Source organism: Pseudoliparis swirei, chromosome 7 (genome assembly GCF_029220125.1).
Source record: "Pseudoliparis swirei isolate HS2019 ecotype Mariana Trench chromosome 7, NWPU_hadal_v1, whole genome shotgun sequence".
NCBI lineage: Eukaryota > Metazoa > Chordata > Actinopteri > Perciformes > Liparidae > Pseudoliparis > Pseudoliparis swirei.
Genome location: NC_079394.1, coordinates 6368057 through 6383851, shown reverse-complemented (window position 1 = coordinate 6383851; position 15795 = coordinate 6368057). Strand labels below are relative to the sequence as shown.

At 41.3% G+C, this 15795-nt stretch overlaps 3 protein-coding genes and 1 pseudogene across 3 annotated transcripts; all 4 read left to right on the top strand.

Moving 5' to 3' along the window:
- The first annotated feature begins 389 nt into the window (after positions 1–389).
- On the top strand, positions 390–4434 carry bag4 (BCL2 associated athanogene 4). The gene is made up of 5 exons (XM_056418862.1): positions 390–775; positions 1345–1464; positions 1686–1910; positions 2118–2387; positions 2757–4434. Exons 1-5 carry the CDS (start codon positions 689–691, stop codon positions 3213–3215), a joined length of 1161 nt encoding a protein of 386 aa, XP_056274837.1. The 5' UTR covers positions 390–688; the 3' UTR covers positions 3216–4434.
- Positions 4435–5259: 825 nt separating this feature from the next.
- On the top strand, positions 5260–7539 carry LOC130197122 (dual specificity protein phosphatase 26-like; annotated as a pseudogene).
- Positions 7540–8123: 584 nt separating this feature from the next.
- On the top strand, positions 8124–11463 carry LOC130197217 (hibernation-specific plasma protein HP-55-like). The gene is made up of 6 exons (XM_056419786.1): positions 8124–8141; positions 9673–10321; positions 10433–10503; positions 10628–10821; positions 10962–11109; positions 11204–11463. Exons 2-6 carry the CDS (start codon positions 9679–9681, stop codon positions 11396–11398), a joined length of 1251 nt encoding a protein of 416 aa, XP_056275761.1. The 5' UTR covers positions 8124–8141; positions 9673–9678; the 3' UTR covers positions 11399–11463.
- Positions 11464–11555: 92 nt separating this feature from the next.
- Positions 11556–15782, top strand: carnmt1 (carnosine N-methyltransferase 1). Its single transcript, XM_056419787.1, has 8 exons — positions 11556–12162; positions 12647–12842; positions 12983–13149; positions 13336–13476; positions 13991–14169; positions 14356–14469; positions 14715–14818; positions 14918–15782. The coding sequence occupies exons 1-8, from the start codon at positions 12029–12031 to the stop codon at positions 15128–15130; spliced, it is 1248 nt and encodes a 415-aa protein (XP_056275762.1). The 5' UTR covers positions 11556–12028; the 3' UTR covers positions 15131–15782.
- The last annotated feature ends 13 nt before the right edge of the window (positions 15783–15795 follow it).

Genomic DNA, 15795 nt, shown 5'->3' with positions numbered 1-15795 from the left:
AACTTCCTGTCGTTGCTTAACCCTTTGGGCGCTGTAACCACATTTAATGTCGATTCCTTATCTTTTTAGGACTGTTTTTTTAAAGAAAATACATTTAAATAAATATTAAATCGAAGACAGATAGTTTTCGAAGATTAAAATAGTTGTCATATTAAAAATAATAGGATATTTAATTACGTGTTTCCTATTGGCTTATAACGTGACGCACGGGTAATACCAAAGATCGTATATAACTGACAGTGGCAGATTCGTAAAAATTCAACTCTTTCGCTTGTGTAGCCATAACATTATCCACATTAAATTCGTATCTCTTTCATCCAACACACAATTATAACTACACACGTAGACAGTCGACCTGCTCCATAATCTCACATATGTATGCAGCATGAATTAAATGTGTCTCACTCCGTAACGAGATTCGTGGTGACATAAAAAAGAAGCAGAGTGAGGGCTCTGCTTGTTAACCCTTGCCCTTCAATTAAAGCTGCAGGACCGGATTGCCCGAGCTTGGTGCGATTCCATCATTTCCTGAGTCCATTCAGACAATCTCTACGACTGTGGAAACGGCAGAATAGTTGTTTACAGTCTGGACTAACTGACGGCTCAGATACGTAACGTTAGTTTGGTTAAAGGTTTGTCTTTTACAATGACAGTTAACAGGACGGCTACCGCGGAACGCACTTAGCTGATGCATCATCATCATCAAATGCAGAAACCCGGCTGGCCCTCGACGAGCAACTCGGAAAATACAAACGGAAACTGGAATAACACCATGGTGAGTGGCGGACACAACTTGCACAACCCCGCCGCCTTTGTCCGCTGCCGCTTCGCCACTCTGTACTTCATTGTCTATTAACGACCTGACGTCGTACAAACACATTGTCACCCAGTTAGCGCTGTGCGTGTTCGCTAAACGGTTAACGGAGATAGCAGGCATGATGTAATAGTTACCGCTGTACTACTTATCGTCGTCCGACTTTGTGACGTTCGTCTGGGCGTGACGACACTGCTGATAGTAACGTTGGAGGCGACTGCAGTTGTCACATCGTAGCACGTTATAGAGATGTGTTTCCTCAAACAGTCAACGAGGCCTGTATTCGGCGAGCTCTACAGTATTTATCTGCTCTGAGCTGAACGGATTCACCAAGCAATGCATGTATTATATCCATTGTTTACTCAGTTGCATTATTTTCTGGGACAGGAGGTGATGCTGGAAGCATGTGGTTTACGGATTCCCGTTAGCTTGTACCTAGGACAGCTCATCATTTAAATATTACTCCTACAACTCGATGACAGAGATATTCTCTCAAATGAACTCTTGTGTGTGATAATCTGTGTTCACAGGACGCTTCTCAGTATCCAGGCTACCCCTCACAATACTGGTACCCACAGTCTCATTCCACAGGACACTATGCAATTTCCTACCCCTCGGGATCAGATGTTCAGCCACAGTACAATCAACAGGTACAGCTCATGATGCAACATAACCCGGCCCTCTAAATCTGAGTGTGTACAGTATCAGTAAATCTACTCATTATCCTTAATTCTCTTAAGTGCTTTCACCTTTCCCTCGCAATGTCCTCATCAATCAGCTGCTTTGTCAGAACAGTAACATCACCCTGATGCATTTACACACAGACAATGGTATGTCTGATCATTCATAACCTCTTGTGCTTTCCCTGTAGGTAATGCCTGGAGGTTATCCAAATGGCCACGGTGTCTACACCCCAGCGCAAGGTCAATATTCAACAAGCGGTTTCCACCCATCCAACCCTTTCTACTGTGCTGACACTCAGAGACAGGCTCCAGGTCCTTATCCTAACCAGGGTTGTCCTGCGGAGCAGAGCAGCGGGCCGCCTGGGCAGCCACACTCTCAACATCATCACTATCCTGATCCACACTGTCAAGGGGTGAGTTCATTTAAACACGCAACATGGTCAAATGCTGGATTTGCCAACTCTAACATGACTATTGCATGTCTTTGACTGCTATTTACACATAAATGGAAAGTTAATATACATTTAGTTTTCCTTTTCTGAACCTAAATTACTTTCCCACCCGAAAGAAACAAAGTACTTTTGGAAATATACATATATCCGTCTTGCCTCTACTCCCAGGTTTCTGGATATCCTGCTGGGGCATACCCTCACTACAGTGAAGGTGGTCATGCAATGCCTTCAACCGCCCCATACCCCACTGGCCAGCCTCTCCACCCAGACCCTCAGGCCGATGCTTGGGGGCACTCTGGTTCATATGCACCCCCACAGCCGCAATGGCAGACAGGTCAGCAGCCTCCACAAAACCACTACGGGAATCCTGTCCGCCCACCACATCCTCCAGCATGGCCAGGGACTGGAAGTGGTGCTCCTCCACCGTACCAACCCAAGGTATGAGTCTACATCCACTGCATTTCAATGTGGTTTTTTGTGATTCTTCAATGGTGCAAAAATAAGACCGAAATATAACTGACATTTGTATTATCTTACTCTAAGATAAGAAAATGACAAAAAAATGACTTTCCACATTATTTTGTGGAATTTAAATGTGTAATGCTTGAACATTTAATAGAACACACTGATGTGACTTTATTAAACTATATTTGTGAATTGGATCTCAAAAACCAATATGTCAAGTTTCCCCACGGAGTAGTCATATATTATTTGATTAATTAATAGAATTTAACAATGGTTGTTTGTATACTATTGAGCTAAGGATCATGAAATATCTTAACAATCTTTTGTTTCATGTCGCTGTAGGAGCAACAGCACCAACGGGCTCCACAAGTGGGACCTAAAGCCAGGCCAACCCCATCCCTCAATCCCCCCAATGGAAAGCCTGCTGAAATAAGTTGTCCTCCCCAAATGTACAACAAAATCGGGACAGGTGATCCTTCGCAAGGGGAGCCCTCTGCCCCAGTCCAAGCTCCGGCTCCAGCTGCAGGCCATGCTGGACCTCATCCCCTGAGCGAGATCCCCAGCCTCGCTAAGGTCCAACAGGTCATGGCCAGAATGCTACTGCTCCAGGAGGATGTTGATGAGTTTGTTGGCAGAAAGACAGACCAGACTTACCGGTGTCTGGAGGAACTGCTGACCAAAGAGCTGCTGCTGCTGGACTCTGTGGAGACTCGGGGACAGGAGAATGTCCGACAAGCCCGAAAGGAGGCTGTTCAGAGGATCCAGGCCATTCTGGACGAGCTGGAAAGGAAAGCCTTCTGAACTGGACTTATTTACTGGTTTGTGGGTCACTACATCTTGCTGTTTTCTTCTTCCACATCTTCCATGGACACAATGAGGATCAAGTCCTCTCTCTCTCTCTTTCTGAACTGTGTTACCTTGAGGCTGTTTTTCCAGCACCATGATATAAAATGCCCTAACTAAGTGGCATGGAATCGACGCCAAGGCGGAGCAGTTATTTCTACCTGGAATCAACCTTTAGAGCCCAATTATGCTGGTAAAAGTGATACGACGGTGGGAGAAGTGTAAACCGATGGTTGTACATATTGGTAACTTCCAGCCTCGGCGAGGTACCGTGCAGGCTACACAACCTGACAGTATTGCTCAGCTTCTCTTTAATGTCAGGCCTTTGCTATCATAATGCACGGCAGTCACAGGATGATCAAGTTAATTCCACGTTGCAACGGTCAGTGTTCTATAACCTGTCATTCTGATTCATGCTGTCCCTCAGGATTGTGGGTTGGTTTCAGTCTGATTCTACTTTTTTTTTCTTTTTCATCTCAGTCCGTTTGCACGATATTGTCCTCTCCTCCGATAGAGGCCACACACTCGGATGCCTATTGTCTCTTACTTCACCATTTCTCTGCAGGAATAGGTGCAACGCTTTCCTTTTCAATCGTCCTTCCAGCCCTGAATGCACTGTAATGTCAAACGAGCTCCATACAGTCCTAACATTTCAACGCTCGTAATTAGGCCTAAAGCGATGCAGATTAGTAAAAACATAAAATAAACCTTTATATTGCTTACCCTATTGTACCATCTTTTGGATAAAATTACTTCCTGAGTGCAGATCTAGAATCAGACCTACATATGAATGCCATGTATTTTACTCTAGGAACTACTGTTATGACAGATCCATAGGACATAAGGAAGTTAAAGAATGACTTGCAAATATGTTAAATTATGTTCTTTTTATCCCTTTTTGAATGCTTGGAATATATATATATATAATTACAAGCAAGTTAATTGTATTTTCAGAATTAAGTGTTCCATCAGTTGCTGTATGTACTTCAACATTTTTAGTAATATTTTGTGTTAAATGACAATGTTCAGAGCACTTGGATCAAGTGTTTAATTTGGAACCGGTTTGTTTTCTGTCACACTAATAACCTTGTTATACAAATCCAGATTTGCTCTATCATCTATTTTCATGTTTAGAGCAAGTCTTTTTTCCCATCATTAATAAAAAATATTAAAAGTGCCATATATCAGGGGATGGTTTTATATAGTTAGAAAGAAAAAAACAAATCCGAATATGATCAAGCTTTGCATGGAAAAACAAATCACCTGTCAATGTGTTCATTTCCCTGTGCTATTAACTTTCTGTTGACTTGGAGAAGAACTGTACAGTTCAAGATGTAATGCATGTTTCCAGCACAACATTGGAATCTTTGCCTGATGAGTATTTCAATTAAGTGAAAAAATTGCAGAGAAATAATTAAACGTCAGTATATTTTTTAACCTGTGATCAAATTAATTTTATTTTTCTCTCTTACTGTTTTACAATGTATACAAATACAGTTTAGAAAGCCAATTCATCCAAGAAAATATTCAGCTCTAAATCGATAGTGCGGACAGATAACGGCGCATATTTCATTCTTAAAAAGAAAATCCTGTCATATCATTAAAGAATGAGAAATTGCTTCTTCTTTTTTGTGGAGTGGCAATTGATGCACGAGTCCTCGCTGCCGACACCTGCCAGGCAGCATACAGCTCTTTAAATAGACAGCTATTTTGATTCAAAGGTGTAACATGGGCTGGATTTAATGTTAGGGTCAAATGGCCCGACACACCTTAGAGTACATCTGAGGCAAAGAAGCCTCAGACTAAAATCACCTCGTGTGGTACAGCTTGTTGGATTTTTTATTTAGTTTGTACCGTACTCTGGAAGACTTCGTTTATCTACGTGGCTCCATACTGCAGCAATATTTTTTTTTAGACTTTTTGTACCGTCTGCTTTTAAACGACTCGAAGTTGCCTCTGAGAAAACTGCTGTCTCACTGAAGAGAACGCGACAGAAAAAGCAATGTCATATGCATCCAAGCTTCCTGCGTCCTGAAATGATAATCCCACTTCTCGCAAAGTGGAAATTGACCTGAGTTCACCTGGCTTAGCAGTGTGTGTTGGAAAGACTCTTGTTTACTGGCAAAGCCATCATCAGCCATGCAGATGAGGTGTGGCCGAGGCTTTACATTGGTGACCAGTAAGTAACTCACCTTTTTGTTTTTCACAGCTCTCATGTCTCCTAAGGCCTTAAACCCTGAATCCTTAGGGACTTACTGACACTGGTAAACGGTTGAGCGTGTGAAGGCTTGGAATGATGTAAATACCAATGGGACAGGACTTTGATGAGATATATCACGCTACCATGATACCGTCAACCAATTATTGGGTATTTATTAGATATTTTTTATTCCCTGATTTGAACGTTTTCCAGGCTCTTTCCTCACAAGATGAAAGGGTATTTAAAATAATCTATTTACTTGTTTTTGTCAAAAGAGCTTAAATGACTACATTTCATATTTGATGAATAAATCTGTGTTATATATATATATATATATATATATATTACACATCCATTCCTCTGATTTCATGTGTTTTCATGTTCCATCTGTAATCCCTAATGTTGTGTAAATGTAATTTCCCAGGCTGAACGTTCATGTGCCGTCCTCTTTGTTTTTGCTTTTTTTTAATGTCTTCTGCTGGTAACTCCATGTTTGATGTCACATTGCTATAAATTGTGGGTCATTCCCTGAGGCAAAGTCTGCAGAAATGCAGAATTACAGAAAGGGTTCATAAAGGGCTCAACATGTCTGCCAGAGAGCCCTCAAACACTAAATGATTTGATAGTGGGGACACAACTAAACCCTCAAGGACTTCATGGGAGCGCGCCTCAAAGTCTGTGAGTCCTGAAGGGTGGAGATTGGCATTGGGTTTTCAACTAGCTGACAATAATGAAGAATGGCCTTGTAACTCTGTGTCTTGTATTGCACTTTACAAATATTATTGTGTTGTGATAGAGACACTGAACTGCAACTTTTTTTTTTTACAAATATTGCCCGACTTGGATTTAGGCCAAGTGTGAAAGGGGAACTGATCATAAATCATACCTAGTTGCAGAATGAGTAACCTAATATCCCACAAGTTGCATTCCACATTGGGGACTTGCGTAAACTCCAGCTCTGCTATGTGAATGTTTACATATCTCAGATCTCTTGATAAATTCAGCTCAGATGTCTGAAAGCAGCTTCAATATCTCAATCGACCCCTATATGCGACATGCATCAACGCATGCAGATGGTTCATCCAGGAACACCTGCAACATTTGACTGTATATTATACGTATTGTCAGACCCTGTCGGTGAATACGGAGCGTTGTGCTTTTCAGACACAGTGCAGAGAACCGGGCTAATCTCTCCAGGCATCGATTCACCCACATCCTCAATGCAGCTCACAGTAAACGCGGAGTCCAGCCGGACATCTACAAGGGCACGGAGATCACCTACATGGGCATAGAGGCTCATGACTCCTGTGGCTTTGACATGAGCGTCAACTTCCAGGCAGCAGCGCAGTTTATCCACAGGGCTCTCAGCAGAGGAGGTGAGAGGAGCTGGGTCAGCAGATGCATTTCGAAGGCAGTCTGTTTTAAAATGAATGTTGCAATGTTTCTCTGATTCTCAGGCAAAGTGCTGGTGCACTGTCATGTAGGGGTGAGCCGCTCCGCCACTCTTGTCCTGGCTTATCTGATGCGGAGGCAGAACCTGACCCTCGTGGAGGCTATTTGTGCAGTGAAAAACCACCGGGGAGTTTTCCCGAATCGAGGTTTCCTCCGACAGCTCATCAGACTGGATGGCCAGCTATTTCGCACACAGTGAACTCTGCCTGGCATTACTGGTCAGCTGTCGGTCCAGAGCATAGGAATAAATATGACAAAACATACACAACCGTTCAAAAGTTTGGGGTCATCCAGACAATTTCGTGTCTTCCATGAAAACTCACTTTTATTTATCAAATGAATTGAAAATTGAATAGAAAATATAGTCAAGACATTGACAAGGTTAGAAATAATGATTAATATTTGAAGTATTAATTTTGTTCTTCAAACTTCAAGCTCAAAGGAAGGCCAGTTGTATAGCTTATATCACCAGCATAACTGTTTTCAGCTGTGCTAACATAATTGCACAAGAGTTTTCTAATCAGACATTAGTCTTCTAAGGCGATTAGCAAACACAATGTACCATTAGAACACTGGAGTGATAGTTGATGGAAATGGGCCTCTATACACCTATGGAGATATTTCATTAGAAACCAGACGTTTCCACCAAGAATAGTCATTTACCACATTAACAATGTATAATGTGTATTTTTGATTCATGTTATCTTTATTGAAAAAAGTGCTTTTCTTTGAAAAATAAAGACATTTCTAAGTGACCCCAAACTTTTGAACGGTAGTGTAGCTCAAGTATATTGCATATTGTTTAAAATAAAATGTAAAATACATGGATTTCATAGTACTTGTACTAATATTGCTTTTGGAGAATCGGATGCAGCTTTTGGTGAATGTCTGGAATTCAAGTTACACATTAGCACTATACATACAAAATCATTCTTTGTTTTTTTTGTATGACACAGTCTGGGCTAGAGACAATAATCATCACAAACATGTTTTCATACATGTTGCTGAAAATAACCTAGGTAGCTTGGCTTGTGCTATCATCCCGTAGAGTCTCAGTTTGATGCAATGGTTGGAGAGTAATCATTACACAGAACACATTCAAGGGCAGAGCAAATAAGAGGCTGGGATGAAAAATAAACAAAGCCAAAGTTCAGTTGCTCTGATCACTTTTATAAAAAGGGGCATCTCCCCCTGTCTCGCCTGTGCTTTGCTGTCTGTTTCATCAGGAGAAGGTACGTGGTTAAAATAATGGAGAGCTTATTGTTTTAGCAGTATGTTTTTCACTTACAAGTTTCCTCTGGCAACTATTAAAACTATGTTTGATGTCTTAAGTTTGAGATACAACTATGCTCACCAGAATTGGAAAATCCTTTAACCTCCTTTAGAGAGTTACGACTAAATGTAAATTATTGTCGTTGGACTAGATTTACTCTTAGCTTCTTTTTTGAGGTTCAATGCATATCATGTTGTAATTTCATTTGTTAACTTCTGTTTAACTTTAAGTTTTTCTCAAAAACATGACTTTTAGTCAATACCCCAAAAAATATTTTTAGGTATAATGTATTCAGAGTTTAGCTGATTTGCTTTGTGAAGACTGTGTGGGTGGAGTTTGATCAGATTTTACTGAGAATAATCAAACGGCCCTACTCGTTAGGATCTGAATTTAAAAAATATATATACACTACCGTTCAAAAGTTTGGGGTCACTTAGAAATGTCTTTATTTTTCAAAGTAAAGCACTGTTTTTTCAATAAAGATAACATTAATCAAAAATACACACTATACATTGTTAATGTGGTAAATGACTATTCAAGGTGGAAGTGTCTGGTTTCTAATGAAATATCTCCATAGGGGTATAGAGGCCCATTTCCATCAACTATCACTCCAGTGTTCTAATGGTACATTGTGTTTGATAATCGCCTTAGAAGACTAATGTCTGATTAGAAAACCCTTGTGCAATTATGTTAGCACAGCTGAAAACAGTTATGCTGGTGATATAAGCTATACCACAGGTGTCAAACACAAGGCCCGCGGGCCAAATCCGGCCCGCCACATCATTTGATGTGGCCCCTGACGACTTGAAAGACATTTGATTACCTTTTCTTTAAGAAATCTAAGACGAATATCCTGTGCTTTTATTTTTGAAGGTTTCAAATGAAATGGATTTATGTTATAATATTAAAGTCATGTTATTATGTACAATATTTCTACACTCAAATAAACAATAATCAAATGCAAAGAGAGTTATTTAGCAATATTTTTGAGTACTTTATACAGTGTTACAGTTACAACCGGCCCTTTGAGGGCAGGCATGATGCTGGTGTGGCCCTCGGTGAAAATGAGTGTGACGCCCCTGAGCTATACAACTGACCTTCCTTTGAGCTTGAAGTTTGAAGAACAAAATTAATACTTCAAATATTAATCATTATTTATAACCTTGTCAATGTCTTGACTATATTTTCTATTCAATTTTCAATTCATTTGATAAATAAAAGTGAGTTTTCATGGAAGACACGAATTTGCCTGGATGACCCCAAAATTTTGAACGGTAGTGTATATATATTTAAAACAACCAAAACTGCACCAATGTTGGCAGAAAATCCTTCATCATTCATAGCAAGAGCGCTAATATAGTTGTTTTTGAGCGCCTTTAAAGCATCATGATTATTGTTACCTTCTCGATCAATTTGACCATGACTACATCCAAAAGCAAACATTGTGAAACCCGAATGAACAATTCTGCACTTTTGAACTTTTGTCTTAGTTCACGATGACGCGTGCAGCCGTGGGTTTATGGATCTTATCAGCAGTGATCTGTGTGGGGAGAGGCCATCTCCCTGGTCAGGGTCACCATGCTCATGGCAAAGATCAAGACACTGCCCTCGATGGTCCTGCTAACAGCCTCTCCGCAGTGACTTCAGCAAACAAAGGGTTTGCCTATCGTCTCTACACGAGATTAGCAGCTCATGCTGACTCCGAAGGCAAGAATATCTTCTTCTCTCCATATAGTGTCTCTGTCGCCTTGGCTGCCTTGTCCGTAGGAGCACGGGGGGAAACCCACCGTCAGCTTTTCAGTGGTCTGGGTTTCAACAACTCCTTAATGACACAGACAGATGTAGATCAGGCCTTCCAGATGCTTCTCAAAACAACAAACGACACTTCTCAGGAAGACACCAGTGAAGGGACTGCTGTATTTGTGGACAACCGCTTCAAGGCCCAGCCCGACTTCCTGGAGACCTTGAAGCAGTCCTACTTTGCAGATGGGTTCAACCTTGACTTCACCCAAACCAGAGAGAGCGCCAATACCATCAATAAGTACGTGGCGGAGAAGACCAATGGAAAGATAGACAAGCTGGTCGACAGCCTGGATCCAAACACAGTCATGTATCTCATCAGCTACGTCTACTACAAAGGTAAAAGGTCACGTGAGATGTGGTTGGTTTGTTGGCTCATTTTGAGGTCACACCTTTAAATTTCCTGTATCAACCCCTAAATTGTGTTTTTTTCTGCTCATCGTCAAACAGGAAAGTGGGCGACTCCATTTGATCCCAAACTCACCATGGAGGACATCTTCACGGTGGATGAGAACACCAAGGTTCAAAGTTGCACCCTTTGTTCAGAATGGTTTTGAGTCATAGCAACAATACATCCTCTCGCGTTCTTCATGTTTACTGCCTTTTCCAATGAAGGGACCTCACGTTTAAGCTGTAATCTTTCAGGTTCCAGTCCAGATGATGAATATGGAGCGGCGTTTTGATACCTATTACGACAGGGCGATTAACACATCAGTCCTCCACCTGCCCTTCGACAGCTCTTACTCCATGCTGCTGTTGTTGCCTGACGACATGTCAACACTGGAGAACGCCATTTCTCCACTCTATATCACCAAATGGTTGAAATGGATGACGGCCAGGTCAGGAGAATCTAAAATCTTCCTTAAATTGTTGGTTTCTACTCTGGAAGGTTTGACACGGTGTAATCAACTCAGCTTTGTCCTGTCAGCTCAGTTATTACAGAACAATTTCAATAAGTCTATTTCCCACTTTTTTTTAGGACACATAACGTATATATTCCAAAGTTCTCCATCAAGACTTCCTACAACTTGAATGATGTGCTGTCTGAAATGGGAATGACAGACATGTTTGGTGACCGTGCAGATTTGAGTGGCATTTCCGATGGGCCCAAACTGGCCGTCTCCGATGTAAGGACAGAGAACTTATTTTATTTCACACATATGTTCTCCTTCCCTATATTCCATCCATCTCTCATCTCGCTCATCCTCCATTATGCCGTAGGTTGTTCACCAAGCTACCCTGGATGTCGATGAGACCGGAGCCACTGCTGCAGCTGCCACAGGCATTGGTATCACACTTCTGTCCTTCCGCCAAATCCCTGTCTTGAAGTTCAATCGTCCATTCATGGTTGTCATCACTGAACGCAACACAGAGAAAATGCTTTTCATGGGCAAGATTATTAATCCAAACCTCTGATGCAAGAGACATTTTGTGTTTGCTCAAGCACCGTTGTTGAGTCACATATAAAATCCTCAGAACAATTCTTTCTTTTGTCTCTTTATTTATGATTTAGTTAAATCGTTAGAATATTTATGAGTGCTCGTTTTTATTCTAGAGGGTAAAATAATTAAGGGATAAAATATTATACAGTGACTTTGTATAGCATTTATTTAATGGTGTGTGTGTGTGCACGCGTGTGTGTAAGTATGTGTGTGTGTGTGTGTGTGTGTGTGTCTATGAACGTAGCAGCTTTTAATATAATTTGAAAAGTTGAACAAGCTGGGTCTTGACTGCTGCTGGACCAAGCACATGGGACACAAAGGGACACCAACAGGGACATATGTAGCAATAATGTAAGCTTTCTGAACCAATGAGAAAAGGGACTCCACTTAAGTACTTCATTGAGCAGGGTTGAATTATTCCAATAAATCTATTTATGTATTTCCCTTCGTCCGGTTGACACCGTATCAGAGCAACTGCATTCTCCTCATCCGACTGTAGGTGGCGGTAATATGTCTCGTGAAGCCTATTCTACTGGAATCAACCATTCCCAAGAAGAAGAAGTTCGTTGCGTTTTGATTGGACGGCTATGTGTTCGCTTCAGTCATGGCCGAAACAACAGGAGAGGCACCGCAACGAAGACCGCTAAACAAAGAGAAAATGAAAGACAGCCCCGAGGAGGAGGCCAAGCTGGAAAGGCAGCATTTCTGGAGAATAATCGATGCTTTTAGATTTTACAGGTATACTGACAACAATTAAAATACAGTACAATCCAGATACCGACAGTTTGTGTCAATAAACGATGTCGTTAGCGAGTGATAAGGACAGATGGGTTTGGAGGGAAAACTCCAAACTCGGATGATTCAAATTGTTTTAAATATTGATTATTGCTTCCTACAGTCAAGTAAACTTGTATTTAATTAGCATCCGGTAGCATTCATGTCCTGATGTTCTGACTTTAGTTCCACTCATGTCATAGCACCTCTGGTTAAAACATACATAAGAGAGGAATATTGTGATGTAGGATAGCAATCGCAAGTAAAAGATAACAATCATATTAAATATATATGAACCATTTGGTACCAGCGAGTCAGACCCACATTGCATCAATATACGGTCTTTTACCCAATTGCTGCTCAGATGCATGACTTGTGTTATCCCTGAGGGACACCATGGAACAGTGTGTGAACCCTGTCTTCCACTGTTGTCTTGTCTTCATGTCAGGGTCCATGTCCAGGAGCAGGTCAAGCGGGCCGAGCGTCAGATTTTGAGTCTCCCGCAGCGACACCAGGATTTGCTGCCAGATGTTTTGTCCAATCTGGACCGGATCAGCCAGTGTGCGGACCACAACCAGGAGATCCTGCAGGCCGTCGTTCACAACAGCCTCCACATGTTTGAGAACATTGAATATGGCGACAGGGTAAGGCTTGGCTTACAGCAGGTGGTCTACTGTACATAAGCGGTCTGCATACAAAAACTGTTTGAAGTGTCACATCTTATTTTGTAGTTATTTACACAAGGAATTTAAGTAGATGTTTTGTGTTTTCCTTCAAATTCCAGGAAGATCAGCGAAAGGTGGGCCCATCTACTACGTTTGACATGGACAAGATCAAGTCAACCATAAAGCAGTTTATCAGAGACTGGAGCGAGACGGGCCGGGCAGAGAGAGACACCTGCTACCAGCCCATCATCGAAGAGATCCAACGACTATTCCCAAATGACCAATAGTAGGAAGCACATATGCTCACACTCACACAGACTAACACACAGAGGCCTGTCTGCATGCTAAGACAGTGAGATGTAAGGATACTCAATGTGCTATGGTTTCAGAACATCTTGTACAAGTTCTGATGATATGACTTACTCCACGTTTTCCATGTGATATGTGCATTTTGTATATTTTATTATGTCAGTGATGTGTCTAAGGTGAGCGTGCTGATTCCGGGCGCTGGGCTTGGCCGTCTAGCCTGGGAAATAGCACGACTGGGCTATATTTGCCAGGGCAACGAATGGAGCTTCTTCATGCTCTTCTCTTCAAACTTTGTTCTCAATAGGTACAGCATATTTACTCCTGTGACTCCTGCTCCCTTACACCATACTTAGAGGATATCAGCTGTTTATGCACACATTATATGCAGGTTGTCTCTGCTTGCATGAGGTGTAAATATCAATCTATTAATCATACTTAGATGTGTGGGTCGCCTGTAGCTCATGGGGAGAGTAGTCTTCCCCTAACCACAAGGTGCCCGGTTCGATCCACCGCTCTCCCCATAGTTTCATGTTGATGTGTCCTTGAGCAAGACACTGAACTCCCAGTTGCTCCCCGGGCGCATCACTGCAGCCCACTGCTCCTTAATAACTAAGGATGGGTCAAATGCAGAGAAAAATTTACCCACGGGGATAAGGATATATTATTATTATTATAAATCTATAACTATAACTTCTATGATCACAAATAAAACCAGAACACATAATTCATATTTAGTTCTTTGGCATTCAATTATGGCCTTTTACTCTGCTGATTACCGCTGTCCAACTGTCCTCATGAATTTGGACTTCTTCATTCAGGTGTGAAACGGTGAACTCTCTGACCCTGTACCCCTGGATCCACCAGTTTAGCAACAACAAGAAATCCTCCGACCAAACACGACCAATCATATTCCCCGATGTCAACCCTCAGAGCTTACCGTTAGATGCAGACTTCTCCATGGTAGCAGGAGACTTTGTGGAAGTCTACAGTGAACCAGGTCAGTTGAACAATGGACAGAAGTAACTTTTGTCCTTTCAGGCAGAGTTTACTCCAATGTCGTATATTGCTCTATGCAAGCTCCACAAAACAATTGTTAATGATGAATAATTGATCCTTTGGTGAATTTAGCTCCTAAGCAACATTAAGGATCATGTAATAATAATATATTATCTGTTTGGGTCAGATTCCTGGAACTGTGTGGCTACCTGCTTCTTTATTGACACAGCTCATAATGTCATTGAGTATCTGGAGACTATCTGGAAGATTCTTAAACCTGGTGGAGTGTGGATCAACCTGGGTGAGTCGGCTTACTTTGTTAATCCTTCAATTTGATATTCTTTAAGTTAAATCCACAATAGGATCTGCTATCATACTACATTTTATTCACAGAGTAATCACATCGATGTTAAAACTTTTCTCAGCACATGAAAGAAAATAACACAAGTCCAGAAATGGATGTCTCAAGAATAAGATGTTCATCAAGTACTGAATGTTTTGGTCTGAGTAAACTTATCTAAAAGTTTCAATTAAATGCTCCTTCAGGTCCACTGCTTTACCACTTTGAGAACATGGCCGATGAACTGTCGGTTGAACTTAGCTATGAAGACATTAGGAGAGCGATTGTTAATGTTGGCTTCCATATAGAGGTAATCCAAAGACTTTAATTCATTTTCATGGTGGACAATAATTCTTGTCTGCGGAAATCTGGTTCCAGTCGTAAAACAGTGTTTGCATTTCTCCTGCAGGTGGAGAAACCATCAGTTCAGACCACCTACACAGAGAACGACCGCTCTATGTTGAGATACATTTACGACTGTGTCTTCTTTGTGGCACGGAAACCTGCAGACCTGTACTTTAACGGTCGAGAAGAAGAAGGAGAAGAAGAAGACGACCAAGAACAGAGTTTTCCACCGGCCGCGAAGTCACAACGACGAGAAGGTACCGACAGGCAGACGTGACAGGAAATCCTCTGACAACAACAGTAAACTTAGAGGCGAACATTAGACTGTCAAAATTAAAACAGAAAAAGGACACGGAAAGAAAAAAATCAGTGGACATCAATTTTACAGTTTGTCATCTATATTTGTTATGATGTGTATCATGGAGAAATGTGCTCATCTCTGCAGGCCCCGTGTGATGTGTAAGACCAGGAAAAACATCTATAAATAGTCTACATCTCTTGATAGCGGGGGTTTGAGATGAGTCGGTTACCCTTCGTTGCTATTTTGTTTAAATGGTTTGCGTGTCGGCTACAAGCCATGAACAATATATTTGTTACTGCGGTCCTGCCTGCTTGACTGCCTTTGGTCTTAAAAATTCTCATCTCCATTGACTTTCACTGCCTGAGAGAGTGTGTGAGTGTGATAGGACAGCGTGATGTGAACATTAACTTTTGTAATCTATTTATTTTTTAAAATATGTTGCCAATGACTTTCTACTCATTCGCGTTGATGTCTACTAATTTGCATTCATCATTGGTCAAAACTGAAAATGTAATCAAAACATGTTTAGGCTATTCAAGAATACATTGTTTTAAAGTTGCAGATGACTTTCATCGACTTCTGGTTTGCAATCACACTTTGGAATAAAGTCAAACATTAAAGAAAAGTGTATCTTTCTGCTG

Coding starts and splice junctions, on each gene's coding strand:
- bag4 (XM_056418862.1), top strand. CDS start 689: ATGCATCATCATCATCAAATGCAGAAACCCGGCTGGCCCTCGACGAGC. Junction 776..1,344: donor GAAACTGGAATAACACCATG/GTGAGTGGCGGA, acceptor CTGTGTTCACAG/GACGCTTCTCAGTATCCAGG. Junction 1,911..2,117: donor CTGATCCACACTGTCAAGGG/GTGAGTTCATTT, acceptor CTCTACTCCCAG/GTTTCTGGATATCCTGCTGG.
- LOC130197217 (XM_056419786.1), top strand. CDS start 9,679: ATGACGCGTGCAGCCGTGGGTTTATGGATCTTATCAGCAGTGATCTGT. Junction 10,322..10,432: donor CAGCTACGTCTACTACAAAG/GTAAAAGGTCAC, acceptor ATCGTCAAACAG/GAAAGTGGGCGACTCCATTT. Junction 10,504..10,627: donor CGGTGGATGAGAACACCAAG/GTTCAAAGTTGC, acceptor GTAATCTTTCAG/GTTCCAGTCCAGATGATGAA.
- carnmt1 (XM_056419787.1), top strand. CDS start 12,029: ATGGCCGAAACAACAGGAGAGGCACCGCAACGAAGACCGCTAAACAAA. Junction 12,843..12,982: donor ACATTGAATATGGCGACAGG/GTAAGGCTTGGC, acceptor TTCAAATTCCAG/GAAGATCAGCGAAAGGTGGG. Junction 14,170..14,355: donor GGAAGTCTACAGTGAACCAG/GTCAGTTGAACA, acceptor TGTTTGGGTCAG/ATTCCTGGAACTGTGTGGCT.